This window comes from Myxocyprinus asiaticus, chromosome 36, assembly GCF_019703515.2.
Source record: "Myxocyprinus asiaticus isolate MX2 ecotype Aquarium Trade chromosome 36, UBuf_Myxa_2, whole genome shotgun sequence".
Taxonomy (NCBI): domain Eukaryota; kingdom Metazoa; phylum Chordata; class Actinopteri; order Cypriniformes; family Catostomidae; genus Myxocyprinus; species Myxocyprinus asiaticus.
The window spans coordinates 38,242,632-38,266,834 of record NC_059379.1 but is presented as its reverse complement, the minus strand read 5'-3'; the positions used below and the strand labels follow the sequence as shown (position 1 = coordinate 38,266,834).

At 38.8% G+C, this 24,203-nt stretch overlaps 1 protein-coding gene across 3 annotated transcripts in view; it reads right to left on the bottom strand.

Annotated features, from left to right (window-relative positions):
- The window catches only part of LOC127427157 (U6 snRNA-associated Sm-like protein LSm5), a 298,822-nt gene that overhangs the window by 15,750 nt on the left and 258,869 nt on the right, over window positions 1-24,203 (bottom strand). Inside the window, exons 1-2 of one of the 3 annotated variants that reach the window (XM_051674591.1) lie at window positions 2,492-2,557; window positions 191-366 (exon numbers count right to left, since the gene is read on the bottom strand). The exons of 1 other annotated variant lie outside the window; for it this stretch is intronic. Coding sequence is in view for 1 of the 2 variants with exons in the window: in XM_051674590.1 (XP_051530550.1) it covers window positions 2,492-2,597 (106 nt within the window). In the remaining variant the exon portion in view is untranslated. Of the gene's footprint in view, window positions 1-190; window positions 367-2,491; window positions 2,604-24,203 lie in introns of those variants that run through there. One more of the 3 variants, XM_051674590.1, reaches the window with a different exon arrangement.

Sequence of the window (24,203 nt, the reverse complement as noted above, 5' to 3'; positions counted from 1 at the left end):
TGTGCAAAATAAGTTTTAGGCACTTGTAAAAAAAAATTGCATAATGAGGATGTCTTCAAACATAATGCCATAAACAGTTTTCATTTATCAATTAACGTCATAAAAAGTCCAGTCAACATAAAAAAGAGCTAATCAATATTTGGTGTGATAACCTTTGCCTTTAATAAAGCACCAGTTCTCCTAGGTTCACCTGGACACAGTTTTTCTTGGTTGTTGGCAGATAGGATGTTCCAAGCTTCTTGGAGAATTGCCACATCTATATCGGCTGTCTCAGTTGTTTCTGTCTCTTCATGTAATCCCAGACTGACTCAATGATGTTGAGATCCGGGCTCTGTGTAGGACTTCTTGTTCTTCTTCAGTTCAGTTCTATTTGCAAAGGCAATGTTGAAATCTAAAATGGATATTTCCTACTGATAAACTAAAGGCAGAATATATAAAATAACCATATTAAGACACGTTTTTGTGAAAAATATAATGTGCCTAAGACTTCTGCACAGTACTGTATATTTATATATACATATATACACATGAGATCAAGCTTTTGACACTTAGGACAATTGAGGGACTTGTACACAACTATTACACAAGGTGCAAACATTCAATGATGCTCAAGAAGACAACAAACTACTATATGCATACTATATGTAATTATCTGTAATGTAGATTCTGAAGGGCAGTACTAAATAAAAAAAATCTTCTCTCTCTTATATTTTTAATTCTCATAATAAATTATGAAAGGGGCGTGAACATTTGAGACAAAGGGGAATGCAAACTTATCTTCTCAACAATATATTCTGTTTATTAAACCTCAGATTAATGGGTTATCAGCTGTCTTCCTTCGGCTTTCTATCAAAATCGAGCAATTATGTGATTTGGCGAATAAAAACAGCCATTTGGCTACTTAATGTTTCAGTTTAGGAGCCAATGGCTTCATAGTCATTTTGTTAGTCTGGAGCCCTGTGTCATTACCCTGGAATTAGTTTTAAAAAATTAATTACCACAGCTGCGAGAGGCTTTTGATTACAGCTGCTGGGAGAGTGACAGTAAATTTGTTATCTTCTCCCATCTGACTTGCTTAATCCACCCCTCTCTATTTTTTTTCCTTTTCTGGAAAGTCATTCAAACGTAATAGTGGATTTATTTATTTATTTAGGTCTTGGAGCACATGGGTAAGTGAAAATAATATTTGCTGTGATCTCCCATTCACCGCTGTCGAAGTTTTCCATGCAAAGGTTTACTTCCGCATTCCAAAACCCTGAGTGTGAAAAAGGTCTATACTGACCAGAATAAAAATCCAATTTGTAAAAATGGGGTGTCATTCAACATGGCCCCTCCCCCACTTCCTGTTTTAGTAAGAAATACGTCAAAATCAAATTGCCCTCGTCAAGGCACTTCACAGGGACTTGAAAGGGATAGTCCACCCAAAAATGAAAATTCTCTCATCTTTTACTCATATTTATGCCATCCCAGAAGTGTATGACTTTCTTCAGCATAACACAAATCAAAATTTTTGAAGAATATCTCAGTTCTGTAGGTCCATACAGTGCAAGTGAATGATGACCAAAACTTTGAAAGTCCAAAAAGGATATAAAGGCAGTATTAAAATAATCCAAAACATTCCAGTGGTTAAATCCATATCTTCTGAAGCAATGTGATAGGTATGGGTGAGAAACAAATCATTATTTATGTCCTTTTTGGACCTTCTGAGTTCTGGTCACCATTCACTTGCATTGTGAGGACAAACAGAATTGAGATAGTCTTCTACAAATCTTCATTTGTGTTCTACAGAAGAAAGGATGTCATACACATCTGGGATGGCAAATGATGAGCTAATTTTTTGGGGTGAACTATCCCTGTGTGAATGGGCCTTTTCACATTAATATGGACGACGTCCTTCAAATTTCCCACATAAAGAGAGGATGCTAATGTGAATGTGCACATTGATAACGACAATTCAAACTGGCATGAATAGGGAAACATTCAGTGTAGGCTGCCTCGGTCTACCCTACGTATTACCTTGCTACTTGTACTATTTCTGCAATATGTATACTGACAAGGGAGGGTGGTGGATTAAGCGGCCCTAAGTTGTTTTAGTTCATTAATGTACTACATTTTCTCAGTGTCATTTTATTTAGCCGTATTTTATTTTTTTTATTTATTTTTTCTGTCATGTGATATATGTTGCATTTCTCAGCGCGATTCAAGATTAACCAATCATAATCGACTGTGATTACTGAATTTTTATTTAAGCATTTTATAAAGTTTGCGGGGACGGATTTCTAAGGTACGAAAATTGAGAATTAATAGATTTAAATAAAGCGATTTCTAGTTCAAATGTCTCAACAACAAAACAAAAAAACGTCCCGAAATTGGAATGCTACTCAGGGGAGACTGTTCTTTCTCAACCTCCATATCTCCTTTAACAAAACGAAAATAAATATTTTGTCACAGTTATTGCACTAAGTAAAGCATGACATTAAAACGCACATACCGAGCGGTAACAGCTGAGAGGGATTCGTAGTCACGACTGCCGCCATTTTAATAACAGACCTAAACAATCGCTTTTCCGGGAACGTATGTCTCCGATGAACAGACATGAGAAATCGAAATTGGCACCCTTTTTTAGATTGAAATGTGCTTGAGTCTTGACATACACACCACCAGGGGCAGACTGGCCATCGGGAGAACCGTGACTTTTCCCGGTGGGCCGGCCGCGATAAGCTGAAGTGGGCCCACGCGTTATGCAGAACAGGCCACAAAATATGAGACACTTAACAGATCATAAGTTTATACAATTTATCAATAAAGTTAAAAGATAATAGTTAGGTTAATTAGTTAATAAGAAAATAAGATCTGTGGTAAACAGTACTTTCAGATACGTGGACGTTTTGTTCTACAACATAAATTACACACATTTATACCCCAAGCATTCATGTCTGGACAAAACATCAACATTAAAGGTGCACTAAGTAATTATTTCCTCATTAAAAACGTTTTACACCTAAAGAAATAAATAGCACATTTACAACATAAAATCATGGCCACTCACATGAGATGAAGGCTCCAGTCACATCAATAACCTTTTAAAAGCTGTTATATTTTACATGTAGAGGGTCCCCTCATGGAGGCTGCCATGTTAGAATCACATGACTAGCTGGAAATACTACTTGTTTGATCTAATGTGCCCTTCAAGTGGAGTCGGAAATATCGTAATTACGAGTTCCGTGCACATGAATGATCAAGTGAAGTCATATTAACGCAGTGGTGATTTCTCAGAACCAGCAAAGCCTTCTCTGCTGGCCTAACATGCCATATAAATAAATATATTTCATCCTTTCATTCTCAATCACCTTTTTGCCTATGTATTTTTAACTGCTTTCCACTCTTAATTAATCTACAAACAAATAGAGAAAAACAAAAAGTTTATCCAGTCAGAATTTATTCCTTGATGCTTGCAAGCAAAGTGTGACAACTGTTTCACAAATTGCATGCCCGAAGCCCAAGACGAAGCAGCACGTGTGTTTGAGCTCCACCCCCTCATGCCTTCAGAATTTCTACAGAATCCCTCAACAGAGCAAATGAATGAGCAACTAAAGTCAGATTGTCAGATTCATCAGCCAATCAGATTGATTTATTTGTTCTTGGTGGGTGTGATCTTTAGGATATGTCCCGGTCGAGGCCTTCTTGCTGGCCTTGAGTGACGCAATCACGCTTTAAGTGATGTATCTAATTCGAAAGCGAAGAGCGTGAGATCTTGCTGACAAGTCGGCTGTCACTGCCACATCACCATTCAGAAAGATATCCAAAGTTCAAAGAGTTCAAAACAGGAGATGTTCTGCATGACAGTGCGATTGCTTAATTTATTAAACAGGAAAGGAGGACTGATTTTCACATCAAGCAATTTGGTAAGTACTTTTTGCATTGTTATAGCAGTAGTGCTGTGTTCCATTCAACTCGGAAAGTCAGATTTACAACTTCCTACTTGGAAAAGTGCAATGGAATGCATCTTAAAGTCAGAATTACAACTTGTAGGCTCGTGCAGAAATTCTCAACTCCGATTTCACCGAGATGCAGGGACATGATGTCACACAAACATGTCGACACTCAGGGAGATATACAAAGTAAGTGATAAACATTCACTTTATTAAGTAATATCGATAAATGAGTTCATTTCCACATTACATGATATTAAAGCTTGTTTAACAAACGCCTGCAGAAACAGGTGTATAAAACATTATAATCTCTTTTGATAATCGTACACCTGAAGCACAAATGCTAGCGCTGCAGCATTGTTTATCAGTTGGGTTGCTAGGAGACATCTCTAATGAGAGTCAAACCCCTGCTATGCTAATGGGAGCGTTGCAGTTTTGTTTTCTTAAACGTCATCTTCCAAATATCGGGGAATGGAATGCATTAATGGTCGGAGATCGGAGATATCAAGTAGGAATATCCCACATCCAACTTGAATGGAATGCAGCATAACCGTGTACCCTGACAAAACGAAATTTATTGCAAGCAACAATTAAATCGCAAATATTATTAGATAGAGTTTTCCAGACATTATAGACCTCCTTGGTAGATTCATATGAAAAATTATGATTTTTGAATGTCTGTTCAGGAGATGTTCATTTCACAAAACAGTCATGCTGCAGTTAAAATTAAGCTTGCTTGAGCATTATGTGTCGTTTCAAGTTCTGGCTTTCGTGCGTGGACGAATACATTTAAAATGTCAATTGGTATTACTAGTTAGCTGCGACATAATGTATGTTGCCCAAAGGCATAGAGTGTCTTATTCATTGTGAAACGGTGTTTTCTTAATGGCATGAATCACACTGAAGGCCTAGACTTTAAATGCACGGCCCACCACTGTATTAACGAGTGGGAAACTTGGAATTCTACAGTATGATACCAGAGTTTCTGAGTTGGGACGTTGGAAGTGGCATGTCAACATAAAAAGATGATGGGAAACAAAATTTTGCCAAATTATTTAAACTTCTGTACATTACATGTGAGTCACGTGATGCCATGCGAGGTTCGGACATGCGAATGACGAGCTCTGCGCACTTTGCTACGTGCTCAAGCTGATGCCCCTCCGGAGGCCTCGAGCCAGGGAGTCGATTTGGCCGGAGAGGTGAAGGAAATTTGGTGAGAACTGCTGAACGTATCGGCAATGCTGACGAAGGTCATTGCTGACTTGGAGGATCTTGCTGCAATACGTCGTCTGATCACGGCCAAAGGAAGGCTTTCTTGGAAGAACCACAGCATTTTCTTGATCCCAGACTTTGTGAATTCGACAAGAGAGAAACGTGATCGATTCAAGGAATGCAAGAAACTCTTACATCAACATAAGGTCACTTTTGCACTGATGTTCCCGGCCAAATTGAAAATAGATACTAAGGATGGCCGTAAAGTATTTACATATACCCAGCAAGCAATGTCCTTCATAAAGTCAATGGACTGAATAAGTTATTTTGTGGTTCTCACATTGCAGCCAAGTGAACCGACTCACTGAACATCCTCTTGATCGTCCGAGGAAGCTGAGTGCCTTTTTTGTTTCTTTTTGTGCTGGTTCCACCTAGCGGCTGGAATTTGTTTTGTGTAGCAGCACTACTTCGGGACAGTGTTGTGGATGAATCTGCATGTTCTTTGTGCTTACACCTCCTACTGGTTGGAGTTTGTTTTGTGGAGTATTTCTTGCAGGACATTGGAGTGATTGGGTCATTTGTTGCACTCATGTAGCAGTTGAATGGGCTGACTCACTGAACATTCGTTTCGTTTGACTGTCCGAGGAATCTGCCTATATATATATATATATATATATATATATATATATATATATATATATATATATCAGTCAGTATACAGTATATATATATTTTTTTTGTGTGTGTGCTGGTTTCGCTAGAGGCTGGAGTTTGTTTGGTGGAGGAACACACCTTCGGGACAGTTATGTGGATGAATCTACACGTTCTTTGTGTTTATCCCGCTGTGGTGAGCAGGGTGGAGCTGAGCGGCGTCTGGGCAGGGTGAATGACTTCCACCTGAGGGCCACATTGGCCTCGTGTTCCAACGTGGGGAGGCGGGAGTATTTAAGGAGAAGAGACAGCGGCAGACGGGAGAGAGATATACGAAGCTTGTCCGTGTGTCTGAGTGTTTTTATGATTTGACGCAGTTGGCTGAAAAGCAGTGCGTGTTTTTGTTTCTTTGTACACTGAAAAGTGTCATTAAAGGTCTATTTGTTTGTCAAGCCAGTCCCAGCTTCCTTCTTACCTTCTTAATTGTTACACCCGCCTATTGGCTGGAGTTTGTTTTATAGATTATCTTCTGTTGTGTAATTCTGTATTACAAAATTTTTATAGAAACACCGGACTTGGTGCGGGGGCTATCGTAGGCATACGTGGACTATTTGAGTTTAGAGGGTTGGCACTGTCGTGCGAGGGGTTAATTCGCACGTTTTTTTTATTTTCCTGTTTGTTTAGTTCGCGGGGAGGTTCGGGTTTGATTGTTGCTTTAATGTGGAATGTAGTTTTTATAATTTTATCTTCTTAAACGTAAGAAATATGATATAGTGTTTCTTCAAGAAATGCATCTTTCCCCACAGGAAGCTGAAAAATTTGGGAAGATATGGGGTGGACATGTTTTCTTTAGTGCTGGCTCAAGTAAGAGCAGGGGAGTCATTACATTGATAAGTAAGCATCTACAATTCAAAGGTCTCTGACAGATTAAAGATAAATTAGGAAGAGTCATTATTGTTTTAGCAGAAATTCAGCAGCTCTTCTGATAACATTAGGCGTTTCATCAATATCATGTGGTCAGTGGCGAACGATCACTGCCATCACTGCCATCTCACTTGACACCGAAAAGGCGTTTGATATGGTAGAATGGGATTATCTTTTTAGGATTTTGGAAATATACAGGTTTGGGTTCAGGATTAAGTTACTTTACAGCGGTACAAACAAATGGATTAATTTCAGATTATTTTAATCTGGATAGGGGCACCCGGCAGGTTTGCCCTCTTTCCCCATTATTGTTCTGTCTTGCCCTGGAACCATTAGCAGCCGCGATAAGAAGGGAAGATGATTTTCCAGGGGCAGGAGGTGTGGCGCATAAGCTTTTGCTTTACGCTGATGATATTTTATTATTCGTCTCCAACCCCACTAGGTCTATGTCTTACCTTCACAGAATTATTAATATCTTTTCTAAGTTCTCAGGATACAGAGTCAATTGGTGTAAATTCGAAGCGTTGTCTCTGACAGTGTACTGCCCAGTAACGGCTTTTCAACCGGGCACCTTTCAGTGGCCCAAACAGGGCATTAAGTATTTGAGCTTTTTATTCCAGGCAAATTTGTCTGATTTAGTTAGAGTTCATTTTGACCCCTTAATAAAAAGGTTTTCGAGCGATGTGGGCAGGTGGGCTTCATTACATTTATCTATGATTGGGAAGGTTAATGTTATTAAAATTAATTGTATTCCAAAATTTAACTACCAGCTACAATCTCTCCCTGTAGATGTCCCCCTCTCTTATTTCAAACAATTTGATAGTGTTGTGGAGCATGGAAAACATTTCTTCCACTCTCTGTAAGAAAACTCTCAAAGTCAGGAGTTCCAGGTGTCAAATGTTAGAGTTTATTGAACATACCAACAAACCCGAGATGTCAGCTGAGATCTGACTCTCTCTGTCAAAACCCTTAGTTCTTGTACAGTTTGTTATCTAGCATTACCTCATGCCTACGCCATCTTAATATCTTTTGTATCCAATGGATTCTGTTTCCCACCATTATTTCAGAGAGCCTCTAACCTCTTTTCAATGATGGGAACCTGGCTTTTAATTAAAAAAATAACATTTTAAATGCGTTTATCATGAAAGTATACATTCAGTTACTTTGATTATTGGTTGTGTTACTTTTTAACTTTGCTGTACTTTCCCAGAGCTTTCTCATGACTCAATACCATTGTTCTGTGCTTACAGCTGGGACACAAGACTATTTCTTGCAACATTTCTGCTACAGCTTAGTGCTTTCTTGTAACATCAGCACTTTTAGTCCTCATATGCCCTCTCCTGGGTCACACACAAAGCTATTCTATATTAGTATTTTTCTACATTTTATATATAAAAATCTACTATATATTCCCTCCTTTGAGACTTATAAAAAGTCTCACCTTCTATCGCCCTTTTCCCAGAGTGCAACCTCATAAGACAAGCTCCATCATTTCTTTCAAGTGACCAATATAAGTCACACATTCCTCTAACAATGCCTATACTTATGGAACTGCACTCCGGAGAAGCAACGAGACCATACATCTCCCTCCACATTTGACTAGAAGGAAGTAAAAGATCTCATCGCTCCCTAGCAAAGTTCTTTTCTGGAGGGTAACAATAATCAAACACTTGTATAAGCATGTGCATGCCAAGGTAGCCTTGCATTATGTAGAATACATCGGTGATTCAACTTCTTTCAGTAACTTAACATATTACAGTGATTAGACAATAGTAGTAGATCAGCATCTGATACGTCCCACGATGCCAGAGGAACTCACAGACATTTCCGGTAGCCAGGAGTGCTATCTGGTGGTGTTGGAGTAGACAACGGGTTTTTAAACCACCAGTAGAGTCTTTTTTCTCTTGCTGCTAAGCACTGAGGTGCTCGTCGATCTTGTCTTTGTGATGTTTAAGTCTCTGGATCTCCAGTGGCACTTTCAGTATTTTTAAATTTCATAAATGCACATTCTATAGTATTTTACTTGGTAATTAGTACCTTCAAAGATGTTTGAACAATAAATTATACGTTTAAACATTTATAAAGTACATATAGTGCAGATAATCATAGTACACCTTCATTTTTAATCCTGGTTACATTACTTAGTTACATTACCTCATAACATGGATAATGATCTGCTTCAGACCTTCATCATTCCCTTTCATTCACAAGGTTTGATTAAACAACAAACATCATTTAAAAGAAAATAATCACTTCAGGAAGGGGTATATGCCAAAATAATAAACATAATACCCTCTAACTTCCTGCCTACTCTATCCATTCTAAAGTACTATCTAATTTTATTACAAAAGAAAATACAGTGAGTATACTGACTCCCTTGCTATACAAAAACAAGAGTCAAAACAAAAGGCTCCCCTTCCCTACCATTCTTGTATACTTCCAGGGTTTTTCTAGAATTCGTCCAGCTCATTCAGACCAGGGCCTATGGTACGTACGGTGGCCCCAATATCAATTCCAGATGGCTTTACAGTCACATTGATCATCTGTTTGACCGCAGCTCTGGCCAGCATTGATTTGAGAAGAGGCACAACAAAACAACAACATACAATAACAACAGCTATGGCTATTATTACTCCCACTTTAGTAAACCATTCACCCCAGAATCCAAATAGGTTGTCAAACCATTTGCCAATATGTGATCTCTTCCGGCATTGGCAGTCACATCATCTCGTAAGTTTTTTAGCTTTTGCATGGCTATGGTAAATGATCCATCAGGAGCTGTATTGTTTGGGATGTAAGTACAACAGTCAGCTCCAAACATTATACAAACTCCTCCTTTTTCTGCCAATAGCCTGTCTAAGGCCTGTCTATTTTGCCATGTCATTTTTCTGGTTGCAGCTAACTGTTCACCCAAGGCCTTCAATGCTTCATCAGTGTAATTAATAAATCTCTGCTGATTATAATAAATGTAATTGATCCATTCTGCATTTTTATTCGGTGTTATCCATACAAATATAGACTCAAAGCCTGATTGTATTTCATCTCTGGCCTTAAATTCTTGTGGTATTCCTCTTGGTTGACCATTGCATCTAAAATATTAGGGTCTGGTTTGTATGCTCTCTTTACTCTGCATTTGTTTGGGACAATTTTTCTTGGTTCAGTCTGGGTTTCACATTCTTGGGGGTCCCATGTTAACATGGTTACTTCTTGCACTAGTTTTACTCTTGTACATATTCTTTTCCAATTTTTAGGTAATATAGCTTCCTCCACAAATCCAAAAGTAATCTGTTATGGCTGCTGTTTGTTCCTCAAATATTTGTATTACAGGGGAGACTAGAGTTTGGTTCTCACAATTTATAAGGCAATTTCCCGTGAGTTTGCCCACACACCTTGTAGCTTCTATTTGAGATGGTATGCCAAATCTTGGAATGACCTCTCTGGTCAAAAATGTTATCACAGTTTGAGCTCCCTGGTCTGCTGATGGTACTGCCTCTACCATCTGCTGAATCTGTCTATTATCAACAACATGTATCTTTTTCCTCTTATTGATTTTGCCATGTACACATAGTCCATTACCAGATGTTTAAATGGTCCTTCTGGGACTGGTATGTGACCTATTGGTGTTGATGTACCATTTCTGACATTGTTTTGGGCACAAATTTCACATTTAGCCAAAAAATTAATCTACCATGGCTTGTAGATATGGGGACCAATATCCCTGTCTTTTTATTTTCCTAATTACCTTCCCCCTTGCGCAATGGTCAAAACCATGCGCATCAGAGATTAAATAGTAAGGAGTGCCGTTGGCGCAATCATATGACCCTCATAAGATCAAGTCAATATGCCATTGACATCTCTTCTCGTACCTCTGTGTTGCCATATGGTATGTTCATAAGGGCCAGCTTGCTGCTGTATTCGTGCAATGTCATCTAATTGTGGTTGAGGCTGAAGCAAAACTGATACAGTTGCCATTATTGCTACTTGGCATCCTGAAGCCTTTTTGGCATGTAAGTCTGCAGCATTATTTCCCTGAATAACAAAATCATTGCCTTTTTTATGTGCTTGACATTTGATGGTAGCCAATTTCTTTGCATGCATCATGGCTGAAATGAGCTTGATTATTTGGTCACCATGCTGAATTGATGTCCCATCAGATTTTTTGAACCCTCTTTGTTTCCAAACTGCACCAAATAATGTGCATATGCGGAATCTGTATAAATATTAACAGTTTGATTTTTAGCTAAGAGACAAGCCTCAGTCAGTGCTTTCAATTCAGCCAATTGTGCTGAGCATGGCTGCTCACAATGCTGCATCACAATTGTCATTTCTTTTGACAACAGCATACCCGGCATGATTTCCTAGATGGTCTTTAAAGCATGACCCATCCACAAAATAATCTGCTTCAGCATCTATGATTGGTGTTGATTCCAGATCTGGTAAACGAATAAAAGCTAGAGATTCTATTACACATTCATGAGGTGTTCCCTCCCCTTCTAGAGGAATGAAATTGGCTGGATTTATTGTTGTACATCGTTTTATGGTAATGTCTGGGTAAGTTAACAATGTTGAATATGTCAAACACCTGGCTTGCGTTAAAACAAATCTACCTTGCTCTAATAACTCTGTTACTTTGTGTTGTGTATAAATTATCACTGGATAGCCCATTGTCACAGTGGAAGCTTTGTCATATGCAAAATACACTGCTGCAAGTCCTTGAAAGCATGGCAGGTAGCCTTGTGCTACATTGTCCAACTTGGTGCTATAATAAGCTAGTGGTTGCTTTTTTCTTCCACTACAAGTCTCCTGCATTAAGACTGCTGATGCATATCCATCTCTTCTATCTGCTACATATAAATGGAATGGTTTAGTATAGTCTGGGGTTGCTAATGCTGGAGCTGTCTGAAGTTCTTTCTTCAATGATTCGAAGGCTATCAATACATCCGTATCCCATGTTATTCGAGCTCTGAGATTTTTTGTGTTTAAGCCCTTTGTTCTTTTTTCCCATTTTTCAGACAGCTCCCTTATTGTGTCTTTACATGTTGGATACATTGAGCACATCTGCTCTACTGGTGTTGATGTCATTGTTGCTTAACTTTTATTATCACAGTGTACATTATATTTCAATGTACCTCTCTAACCCCAGCTCGTATCTATCCTTAACTAGTCTTCACCAGGCTGGTCAGATGAGGATCACTAAAAGTATCCGACACCTGACGTCCCCTGGGCTTTTGCTGGGTTGAGGACTTGTCACAGTTCTTAAAGTATTTTATTAGTCTATCTCAGATATTTCAGAATAGCATTTATTTGTTTTCTTTTTAATGGTTTTACAGGCACTTCCTCTGCTCCTAACCAATGTGAATTGTTCTGCATCCAGATAATGTCGTCTCCTGTTTCCCAAGGTCTCTCACTGTCTGTATCACATCAACTAATTTTATCTTGACACAGAAAGGCCTTACACAGAAACTGCTAGCTAAGCTGTTTTCCATAGTTTCAGACTGCATCAGAGTAAATCAGAGTATTAAATCAATAAAAGAATGATTAAATATGTAACACATCATTCATCTCCTCATACATATCTTCATTGGAGGAATCAATTTCCTCCCAATTTGGTCTTTCTGTCCATCCAGCTTAATTGTCATTGTATTGCATTAGACCATTCACATTGATCAGTGTCATCTGTTTCGTTATAGCTCGGATCAAGAATGATTTGATCAATGGTAACACACAACAGAATAGTAGTAGTACTCTCACAAGAATTGTTGTTTCAATCATTATACCAATTTTAGCCAACCATGCACCCCTATTTCTTAAACAATTCCATTTAGATTGTTATAAACAAACAAGACAAGCAATCTTAATCTTTAGTCACCACTATGTTTTATTCCATTCTTCATTACTATTCAAATGTACATGAGTTCAATAAAAGCATAAGTAAAAGTAATAAATCATCTTCCAATCTAAATTAATTATCATACAAACATTCCCAGGTTTGTTTCATACTTCTTTAATAAGTCAGGCACTCCCTTGTCTGCAACTTTACCCCAAAAACCCAATCTATAAATAATCTTCTACACAGGGTATGATCCCCTGATGTCACAGTGACTGAATGCTTGGTATTTAACACTGTGATAAGTTGTTTTAGTAAAGCGGTTTTTAAAATGCAGTCGGTCTGAGTGGAACTCACAATTCTTCGGGCAGGTCTCTTCTAGACCTCCCTTTTGATGCTTCACTTGCTTAAACCCATATCAAACCTTTTTGGGCAGGTTACCAGGGCGGTGATGCCCTGCCTTAGGTTGCCCCCCTTTTTTTGCCATTGGAGATTCTTACCCGTCATTGGGTCATCACCTCTTGCCACTGGTCTCAATACTGCTCAGTCCTATTAGCCAATCCTTAATAACTTGGTATCAGTAAACAGATATTTTCTTTTCAGAGAGTATCACCTGAGAACTGTCACAGCCAATGGAACCAACTACCACTGCTTAAATATGGAGACAGTTCAAAACATGGTTAAATTCACAAAGCATTATTCAAAATTCAACAATCTATTAAAATTGTCCAAATTAAAAGTGAAATAACAATGCTAAAATTGAACTCATTTACAGATCACTAATTTCCATTCTTGTTGTATTTCTGCTACTTTAGCAAACGTCACAAAAGATGGTGGTCATGGTGGTCATGGTGGGGACTAACATCAGAACAAAACAAAAGGTAGCCTCTGTCAAACTTCTAGAAAGCTTAATTTAAAAACATCACCTTAAGTCAATAATAGTCTCTAGATTGTTTTGAACCTACATTAAGTGTGTCAGATCAACTTTGAACTGAATCTCTTGTCTTTAGTATAAGCCCTTACCATTAGATTGCCCTCTGAATATATAAAATCTTTAATCATAATAAGGAAAGCTGTTTGAACCTCTCCTCCATATCACTGTGTCTAACATTATTGTCAAATCACATCATTTTCCATATAAAATAAAATCAAAAGAAAATAAAACAACTCAGAGATGTGCCTTCTAAACTCTGCTCTTGTGTTTCTGTTTCAAGCAGACACTTATCAAACTTAGACCGAGAGTGAGAGATGGGCAGGGAGAGATTAGGAGGAGGGTCATTCCACTCCCTCATGCTGTTTCTAATCTCATTACAGCTATTCCTTCTTTTTTATTTTAGAGTCTCACAATAATATATTTGTTATTCTTCAACAGTGAAAATAATAATAATAACTCTCTTATGTTTACTTTCTTCCTTTCCTTACTCTCTCTCAGGATAAGGAACTTCCATTCTATCTAATAAAATAACATTAATCAAATTTTTAAACTAACAGAAAAGTAAGTAAAAGTTTAAACAGTATAAAGTAGTAAAGAGGCACAATGGAAATTAAAACAAATCTATTTTCTTGTGCTTTGAAATCATACTCATTACACTACGTCCTTTTAAGTTCTCATCTCTTATTTTTAATGTCTTAATGTTTCAGCATCATTTAACAATATGATTTTTCGTTATTATTCTCTTATACTTATCAGCATTTCTCAACAAATTATTCAGTTAAATAGCAGAACCTAAATTCACAGTGCAGAAACTGTATGCCTCTAAAATAATACTTTCATGGATTAACTATGGCAAATAAAAATAGTAATAATAGAAAAAGACACTCAGTCCTTTTTTGTAGCACCCATTAACCATTTTAAAAAAAAAAAAATTAAAGTGAGGGTACTCTCTGGAAAATTTGGGGAAGTAACCAATCCAATAGGTAACTAACTTTGCCATCAAATTTGTAATATTTACTCTTCAACTCAATGAATCAGTGGTTAGATGCTGGATTTAAATTTAGACCCTCAGAACAATTTAGACATGGGTTTTGAACCCACTGATGGCAGTCTGGTTAGTCATATAAGACTGAAATCAACTTATCCAGAGACATTTTAATCCACATTAGAAATGGCAAATCAGTAATGGTTACCAGCAGTAATGACAGCAGGAGGACCAATCAGATAATAGCCCACATCATTTTCAGTCTTCTTTTTCTCTGGATTTTCACCTGTATTACTAGTAACTTAAGTAAATCATCTGGCCCAGCCATCTGCAATGGTGAGAGACTGGTTCCAGAATGAGTTAGTGAAACAACACTAGCCCTCCAAAAACTACAAATACCTGCCCCATTTCCAAATAAACTTATCCAAGCCACCCCGTCTTCCCGATGACACCTCCTCATAAGGTTCCACCCTCCCCACCTCCGTGCACCACTCCGGATATTGGGGCGCACCAGCTGACCTCCAACCCCTCAAAATAACCTGCCTGGCAATCATCACACATGTCAGAACCAAGTTCTCTATATGGCCATCCCCCACATCGATGACCGCCCCATCACCCAGAACACAAAGTCTGGGGCAAAACGAAACCTGAGTGCCCACCATGTCGCACACAAAATTCTGAACCTTCGACCAGAATTTCTGGATCTTGACACACCACCAAAAAACATGGGCCATGTCTCCATCCTCCGATTGGCATTTCCAGCAGGTGGGTGTGTCTTTAAGACCAAGCCTATACAGTCTAGAGGGAGTCCAATAAAATCTATACAAAATTTTGAATTGTATAAGACGCACCCTTGCATCTCTAGATGCAGACTTAACGTTTTTAAGAATCTTAGCCCACACTCCTTCCTCCAATGCCAAGTTGAAATCTTTCTCCCAAACTCTCTTGAGAGAAGTTAAGGCTCTGTCCCCCATACTCTGAATTAACAGGGAGTAGTACACTGATGCCTCATGACCTTTTCCAAAAGCCGCAATCACCTCTCTGCCTCCTTAGGGGGATGTGTGCTACTCCCAAACATAGTACAAAGCAGGTGGCGCAGTTGTAAATACCTATAAAACTGAGGTCTGGGGATCCCAAAATGTTGGACCAAGTTTTCAAACAATCTCAACACACCACTTTCATATAGGTCACCGAGTGTAGCAACCCCCCCCCACAATCCACTCTGGCCAGCAGAAGGGAGACTTGCCAATACACAATCTTGGATTCTGTCATATGCTTGAGGCTACATTTAAATAAGTGTCCAATTTAAACAATCTGGACGCTTTAGTCCATACCGAGTGTAAATGCGAAATAACGGGGTGTAACTTAACTTTTCCGATTAGTTTGATAGAGATGCTTTGTAATGGCGAAATAGGGGCAAGAACTGCCTGTTCAATAACAAACCAGGGAGGGGCTCTCTCAGGTGGAAGTGGCCAATGAGCCAAATGTCTGAGACTGAACGCATAGTAATTAAACAAAATCTTGGGTAGGCCTAGCCCTCCTTTGTCTATCGGCCTATTAAAATACAATCTTGGATGTTAACCATTCCAAATGAAGGACTTCGCTATGCTATCAAATTCCTTGAAATAAGAGAGGGGGATATCTACAGGGAGAGATTGTAGCAGGTAGTTAAATTTTGGAATACAATTCATTTTAATAACATTAACCTTCCCAATCATCAGTAAATGTAATGAAGCCCACCTGTCCACATTGCTCGAAAACCTTTTTATTAAAGGGTTAAAATTAACACGAACTAAATCAGACAAATTTGCTGGGAATAAAATCCCCAAATACTTAATCCCCTGTTTGGGCCACTGGAAGGCGCCTGGCTGAAAAGCCATTACTGGGCAGTACGCTGTCAGAGCCAAAGCTTCAGATTTAGCCCAATTGACTTTGTATCCTGAAAACTTGGAAAAGGAATTAATAATTCTGTGGAGGCAAGGCATAGATATAGTAGGTTCAGAGACAAATAATAAAATATCATCTGCGTAAAGCAGAAGCTTATGCACCACACCTCCCACAACCACCCCTGGAAAATCATCCTCCTTTCTTATCGCGGCTGCTAATGGTTCCAGGGCAAGACAGAACAATAAAGGGGAAAGAGGGCAGCCCTGCCGAGTGCCCCTATCCAGAGTAAAATAATCTGAAATTAATCCATTTGTTTGTACCGCTGCTACAGGATGTCTATAACTTAATCCAACCAATAAATGTACTTCCGAACCCAAACATTTCCAAAATCTTAAAAAGATAATCCCATTCTACTATATCAAACATCTTTTCGGCGTCAAGTGAGATGGCAGCGATCGGAGATTGATCATTCGCTACTGACCACATGATATTGATGAGATGCCTGATGTTATCAGAAGAGCTACGACCCCGAATAAATCCCATCTGATCTATATGTATAAGTGATGTCATAACTTTACTTAATCGATTAGCCAAAATTTTTGACAATATTTTTGCATCTAGTTGGATCAGGGAGATTGGACGGTAACTTTTACACTCACTTGGATCTTTGTCCTTTTTAAGAATCAGACTGATCCGGGCTTGTGTCATGGTTGGAGGAAGCTTTCTATTCTTTAATGAATCAGTATAAACTTTTAACAAAAGTGGAGCCAGTTCTGTAGCATAGGATCTAAAAAAGTCTGCGGCAAAACCATCTGGCCCCGGAGCTTTGCCAGTAGGTAGGGACTTAATTACTTTGTCAAGCTCCTCCAAGGTTATCTCAGAATCAAGAGAGTTTTTTGGCTCAGTCATCAGTTTGGAATATCTAATGGTTCCACAAAGTTTCTAATATCTTCATCAGTAGACGAAGACGTGGAACTATAAAGATCAATATAGAATTCTTTAAAGGCATTATTAATAACAATGGCTGAAGTAAAAATTTCACCACCAGCAGATTTCACTGAGGGAATGGTAGAAAAAAATATATATATTATATATCTAGCCAAAAGCTTCCCTGCTTTGTCACCCGACTCAAAGTATGACTGTCTTGCCCTGAACAACCAAAACTCCACTTTCCACGACAAAATAGTATTATATCTATATTTCAATCAGGTCAATTCTCTGAGGCCATCAGCTGACATACAGCACTTCAGCGCTGCCTCTGCACTTTTAATATTTCCTTCCAACTCCACAAGTTCTTGTGCTTTGGATTTTTTGGTGAATGAGGCATACTGTATGATCCGACCCCTAAGAACCGCCTTAAGTGCCTCCCAAGCCACACCCACAGAGGATACTGAGGACCAGTTGGTCTCCATATAAACATTGATTTCAGTCTTTAACATTTGTTGGAAATCAGGATTTTGCAAAAGGGATACATTAAGGCACCAACTATATGATTTCTTTTTCTCTACATGTGGCAACACCCAGGGCGTGATCTGAGACTAAAATGTTTCCAATTGAGCAATCAACAACAGATGAAATGAGGGATTTGGATATAAAAAAAAAAATCTATTCTAGAATAAATCTTATGGACTGATGAAAAAAAAATGTATAGTCCCTAGCAGATGGGTTCAAAAGTCTCCTAATATCTGTAAGACCAAGATTTTTACACATCCTGTGAAGCGTCAGTGTTGCTCTAGGGGGTTTACACATTTTTGCTTCACTGTGATCAAGGACTGAATCCATCAAAAGATTAAAGTCTCCTCCCAATATTAAATCATGAGGGGTGCCAGCAGTTTGCAGCATCCCTTCAAGATCTATAAAAAAGCCTTGATCATCAGCGTTAGGTGCGTAAATATTAGCCAAAATCAACCTTTGCCCTTGAATTTCAGCTAAAACAATAATGACTCTTCCTAATTTATCTTTAATCTGTTTGAGACATTTGAATTGTAGATGTTTATTTACCAATATAATGACTCCCTTGCTCTTACTTGAGCCAGCACTAAAAAAAACATGTCCACCCCATATCTTCCCAAATTTTTCAACTTCCTGTGGGCAGAGATGTGTTTCTTGAAGAAACACTATATCATATTTCTTACGTTTAAGAAAAGTAATAACCTTCCTTCTTTTTATGGGGTGCCCCAACCCATTCACATTCCATGTGGAGAGAGATAGTACTTATATTAACATTTGACATTTTGATAAAGTAGAAAAAATAAATTGTGTCAAAAACAAAATTATACAGACCACATTCCCCATTAGTGAAACAAACAAACCCCGAACTTCCCCCCGAACAAAACAAACAGAAAAAAGAATAACGTGCGCATTAACCCCACACACGACAGCGCCAACCGGCGGCAATCCCTCTAAACTCAAAATGTCCATGAACGCCAACAAGCCCCCACGGCAGCTTTGCCATCGGATTGCTCAATTTTGCCTCACAAATATGTGAGGCAAAATTACATAACAGAAAATACTTTGTAAAATAAACCCAGCAAATAGGAAGAATGAACACAAAGAATGTGTAGATTCATTCACAGAAATGTCTCAAAGGTGTGATCTTCCACAAAACAAATTCCAGCCAATATAAAACCATTCAGATTCCTCGGACAGACAAATGTTCTGTGAGCCAGCTGTTATGAGTTCAGCGGATGATGTAATCATTCCAATGTCCCGTAAAAAAAACCTCAACAAAACAAACTATGGCCAGCAGGAGGAATAAGCACGAAGAACAAACAGATTAATCCACACCTGTTTCAAAGGAATGTTATTCAAAAGAACAAGCTCCAGCCGCTAGGCCGAACCAACACAAAAACAAACAAAACCGGCATCCCGGTTCCCCGGGTGGTCGAGTTAATTCACTCGGAGGCCGCATAAAAGTATATACCATGACTTACACAATCCGTCAACTTTATAAAAAACATCCTTTGTGTGAGCATGTAGATATTTTGCGGTCATCCGTAGTGTCCACTCTCAAACTGGCCGGGAACTTCAATGCAAAAGTAATCTTCCATCAATGCAAAAGCTTCTTTAAGGAAAAGTGTTATTCACAAAACAAGCTCCAGCCGCACGGCGGAGCCAACGCAAATAGAAAAAAGAAACCAAAATGACGCCCAGCTTCCTCAAGAGTAAGTACAGCGAGTAGACCCACTCACATGAGAAACATCCAATGGTTTACCCAGCCTTTGATTCAATAAAAGACATTGCTTAATTGGGACATGTAAATACTTTGCGACCGACCTTCGTTTCCATTCTCAGTTTGGCCGGAAACATCAGAGCAAACGAGATCTTTTTCTGATGTAAGAGTTTCTTACATTCCTTGAACCGATCGCGTTTCTCTCGTCGAGTTCGCAAAGTCCGGGAACAAGAAAATATTATGGTTCTTCCAAGAAAGCTTCCCTTTGAACCTCGCCTGGTGCAACACAAGATCTTTATCAGATGATCTCAGAAATCTGGCCAGAATCGGTCGGGGCCTGTCTCTCTCAGCAAATCTGTGAGCTGGGACTCTGTGAGCTCACTCGATTTCCAGCTTGTGGCCTGTTATGTCGAGCAGACTCGGGAAAAGCTCCTATAGGAATTTCACCATATCTCTGCCCTCCTCATGCTCAGGAATTCCAACAATTCGAACGTTATTCCTGCAGCTTCTATTCTCAAGATCTTCAAGCTTTTCAAGGAGATGTTCCAGATCAACTTTGGTCGCGGGTGGATTAGCGGTTAATTCCTTCTCCCGCCACGCCATCCAAATCGAGTCCCCAGTCTGTAGGTCTGTCGGGGCTTTCATCCTGAACACGTAAGTGTCTTTTAATGTCTCCAGAGCCCGAGGATTTTGACTTCTTTGCCATGTTTTGCATCAAAGAGCAAATGTGTAACTGGGTGTATCAAAATTCACCAGATTATAACATGAAAATAATTAAAAATTTAGCAAAGTGCGCAGAGCTCGTTGCTCACACGTCTGTCCCTTGCATGGCGTCAAGTGACCTCCCGATATTTCTTAATTCTTAAAATCAGAACTTCTAGCATGAATAACATTTTCCATTATATGCACTTTCAAAAGAAGAAAACTTCTATTTTATTAGATATTAGAGCATCTAAGCAAAACTGTTTATCATGTTTGCTTAGTTCCTCCTCTTTATTGGAGGTTGGAACTTTATTTTCCATTTTATCTGGCACGATTGGTCACAGATCAATCCCAAGGAAAAAGTATCACAATGTTGGCAAGGCTGCCACACATAAAAATCAGAAAACCAGGTACTAATGTAAGAGTGGTGGTGGCGTAATGGGCTAAAGCACATAACTGGTTCGATCCCCACAGCCACCATTGTGTCCTTGAGCAAGACACTTAACTCCAGGTTGCTCTGGGGGGATTGTCCCTGTAATAAGTGCACTGTAAGTCGCTTTGGATAAAAGCGTCTGCCAAATGCATAAATGTAAATGTATTAAGAGCACAACTTCATTGGATTGGAACTGCAGAGAATATGAAATGATCCAAATCATATTTAAATTTCTTTTCCTTTAATTTTAGTCTCAAAGGCAGCTTCTCAGTGTACCCATGACCAACCACTGCCTACACTGTGCATATAAAACAAGAAAATAAAAGAAAAAATATCTAATCTTAACTAAAAGAATCTGCTATCTATTTTTTCTATATTCGGGGCACCTCTGTCCGAGTGGAGACATCAAGAGAGACGAGCTTTCCCATTCAAAGTCTGCAAACAATCATTTGCAGTACGGAGTATAACCCCTCCCGCTCAGTCTGCCTACAGATCAGCGTTTCGCTCAGTCTCTCCATCAGACAGTCCCTAAAAAAATAATAAACTATCTATCTATCTTATTTTTGTTGGTTGATCAAGTTTACACTGACAAAGCTGCTATTCACATATAAATTTGCTCTCCAGACATACTCAAACACATACCCAAACAATTAAGAAAAATAATCATGGTTTCTTACATTAAATATCAAGAATTTACAGTGTTTAATATTGTTCAAAATTGTATTCTCTCATAAACTGGACCAGACAGAATGTAAAACAGACACATGAATGTGAAGTTTTCACTTTTAAGGTTTGCCTCTCACATTCAAATTACAAAATAGATGTTGGTTTTGGAAAATTTTCCTATTAGTCAGCTTCACCTTTTTCCTCTTTCCCATTTCTTTAAGATTTTATTAATCAATGTTTACGCAGTGGATTTCTAGATGTTCGTATTTCCAGTGGAGTGTTTGCCATAATTATACCTTACTGTAATGTGACTACACTTATCTTCAATGTAACTTTTGTTTAAAATCCAATTATTTAGTTGACTTTAGTTTAAAGTAATACACTGGACTCAAAACTGTATTGTTTGTCCAGATAATATGATACAAACTTTAACTCTAAGCACAGATATACCAATTGCTCTTTCTCAGTTTAATTAATCTTATATTCACTCACACTTTTACAAACAGTCGCACTTCACAGTCACTTCACACACACTTTCAGACACAGATACAAACATTTCCTCAAACACAGAAACTTTCACACTTTTAACAAACATAAGGCCTTTGAAAACACAGAGCTCTCAAAAATACAATAAAATCCTAAAACAAAACTATGACTTCGTTCAGCCCCTCCTTTCACTCTCCTTCTCTCAGTCACATACTCTCAATCCTGTACTCATTTACTCCCACTGTGGAAGAGAGAATCAGGTGCTTTTTCTTAACTTTATTTTAGTGTCTTTATTAATAATTGTGTTTCTTTATCTGAATCACACCAACTACAGTTTGGATGATGTCCAAATAGTCGGCAAAGCCCATATCTTGGAACGTTTGTAGTTCTTGGAATTATTTTTCTAATTTCTTTTCACAATTTTTCTCATTCAATTTATAACTAACAAATACTAGGCCTAATATCTTGTTTCTCTACAGCACATTTCTCATGAGAAAAACAGTTACATGGACACATATCAGTACATTCAACCATACATGCACAGCCTGATCTCACACACACACACACAGCATAATACATGGCAGCCAGCATAAGCACATCACAAATAATATAAACACAGCACAGTCAACACAACCGTCACACAAAAGCAATGCACTCAATTCCACAACCAACTCAACACCAGAAACATATATACATTAATTCCACAGATAACACAGAACAGACAAGATGAACAACACAAAACTAACAGACCCCTCTTGGGTTTTCACACGTGAACACGCCTCTTGCATGTCTGCCAATTCAGCCCTAAATGCTGTGCTATTTTGAGAACAAGGCCAACCATCCTTTGGGCTCCCCATTTTCTCAGCCAGGTCAAAGGCCAACCATCCATGTGGGCTCCTTATTATTTACTGGGTGTCACTGCATTCAGTGTTATTCGCAGAATTCAAAACACACCTGCCCATGCAGCCCACCCCTGCCTAGGAGTGCAGGACCTGCCCAAGCAGCCCACCCCTACCTAGGAGTGCGGTATCACAGGATTTTCAAACTCGCCCATTCAGACCTCTCCGTGGTGCTATATTGATAAGCAGTGCCAACCATCAAATTGTGGGCTCACGGCCTGTCTACCAGCTCAGGGGCCACTATCTATGCAGGCTCCCTCTCTTCACTGGTGCTCCCCTGAAAGCGGTATCCGCAGAGTTTGTGTGCACTTCAACTTATTTACAAGACATATTTACATTTGCATGCATAACTTTGAAACCTGGAACCCAGTTCTCTATTTCACCCAATTAGTCATTTAATTCAGTTCAAGACCGGAAAGGCCTTTATAGAGTTACCACCCAGACCAGACCTTGCAACAGACCTCACAAAAACACCATTTAAGCAAAATATGCTTACCTCAGGTTTTTTGGCGCTGGTGAGTTTGTGCAATCAGTACAAGTAAGCCCACAGTGGCTCCCCTTGGCCCTGTGCCGGTCCCTTTGTGGATCGCCAATTTTATGTTGTGGAGCGTGGAAAACGTTTCTTCCCCTCTCTGTAAGAAAACTCTCAAAGTCAGCAGTTCCAGGTGTCAAATGTAAGAGTTTATTGAACATACCCGAGATGTCAGCTGAGATCTGATTCTCTCTGTCAAAACCATTAGTTCTTGTACAGTTTGTTATCTAGCATTACCTCATGTCTACGCCATCTTAATATCTTTTGTATCCGATGGATTCTGTTTCCCACCATTATTTCACAGAGCTTCTAACCTCTTTTCAACGGTGGGGACCTGGCTTTTAATTAAAAATGTTTTTTTTTAAATGCATTTATCATTAAAGTATACATTCAGTTACTTTGATTATTGGTTGTGTTACTTTTTAACTTTGCTGTACTTTCCCAGAGTTTTCTCATGACTCAGTACCATTGTTCTGTGCTTACAGCTGAGGACACAAGAGTATTTCTTGCAACATTTCTGCTACAGCTTAGTGTACTGAGCGTTTCTTGTAACATCAGCATTTTTAGTCCTCATATGCCCTCTCCTGGGTCACACAAAGTCCACACTTCTAGTAACCTCATATGCCCTCTCCTGAGTCACACACAAAGCTATTCTATATTAATATTTTTCTACATTTTATATAAAAATCTACTATAATAGCATAGCGAAGTCCTTCATTTGGAATGGTAAGCATCCCAGATTACATTTAAATAAGTTACATAGGCCAGTTGACAATGGTAGGCTAGGCCTACCCAAGATTTTGTTTTATTATTATGAATTCTGTCTCATTGGTCTCTTCCACCTGAGAGAGCTCTCCCTGGTTTTGTATTGAACAGGAAGTTCTTGCCCCTATTTCGCCATTGCAAATCCTTTCTATCAAACTAACCAGAGAAGTTAAGTTACACCCCGTTGTCTCTCATT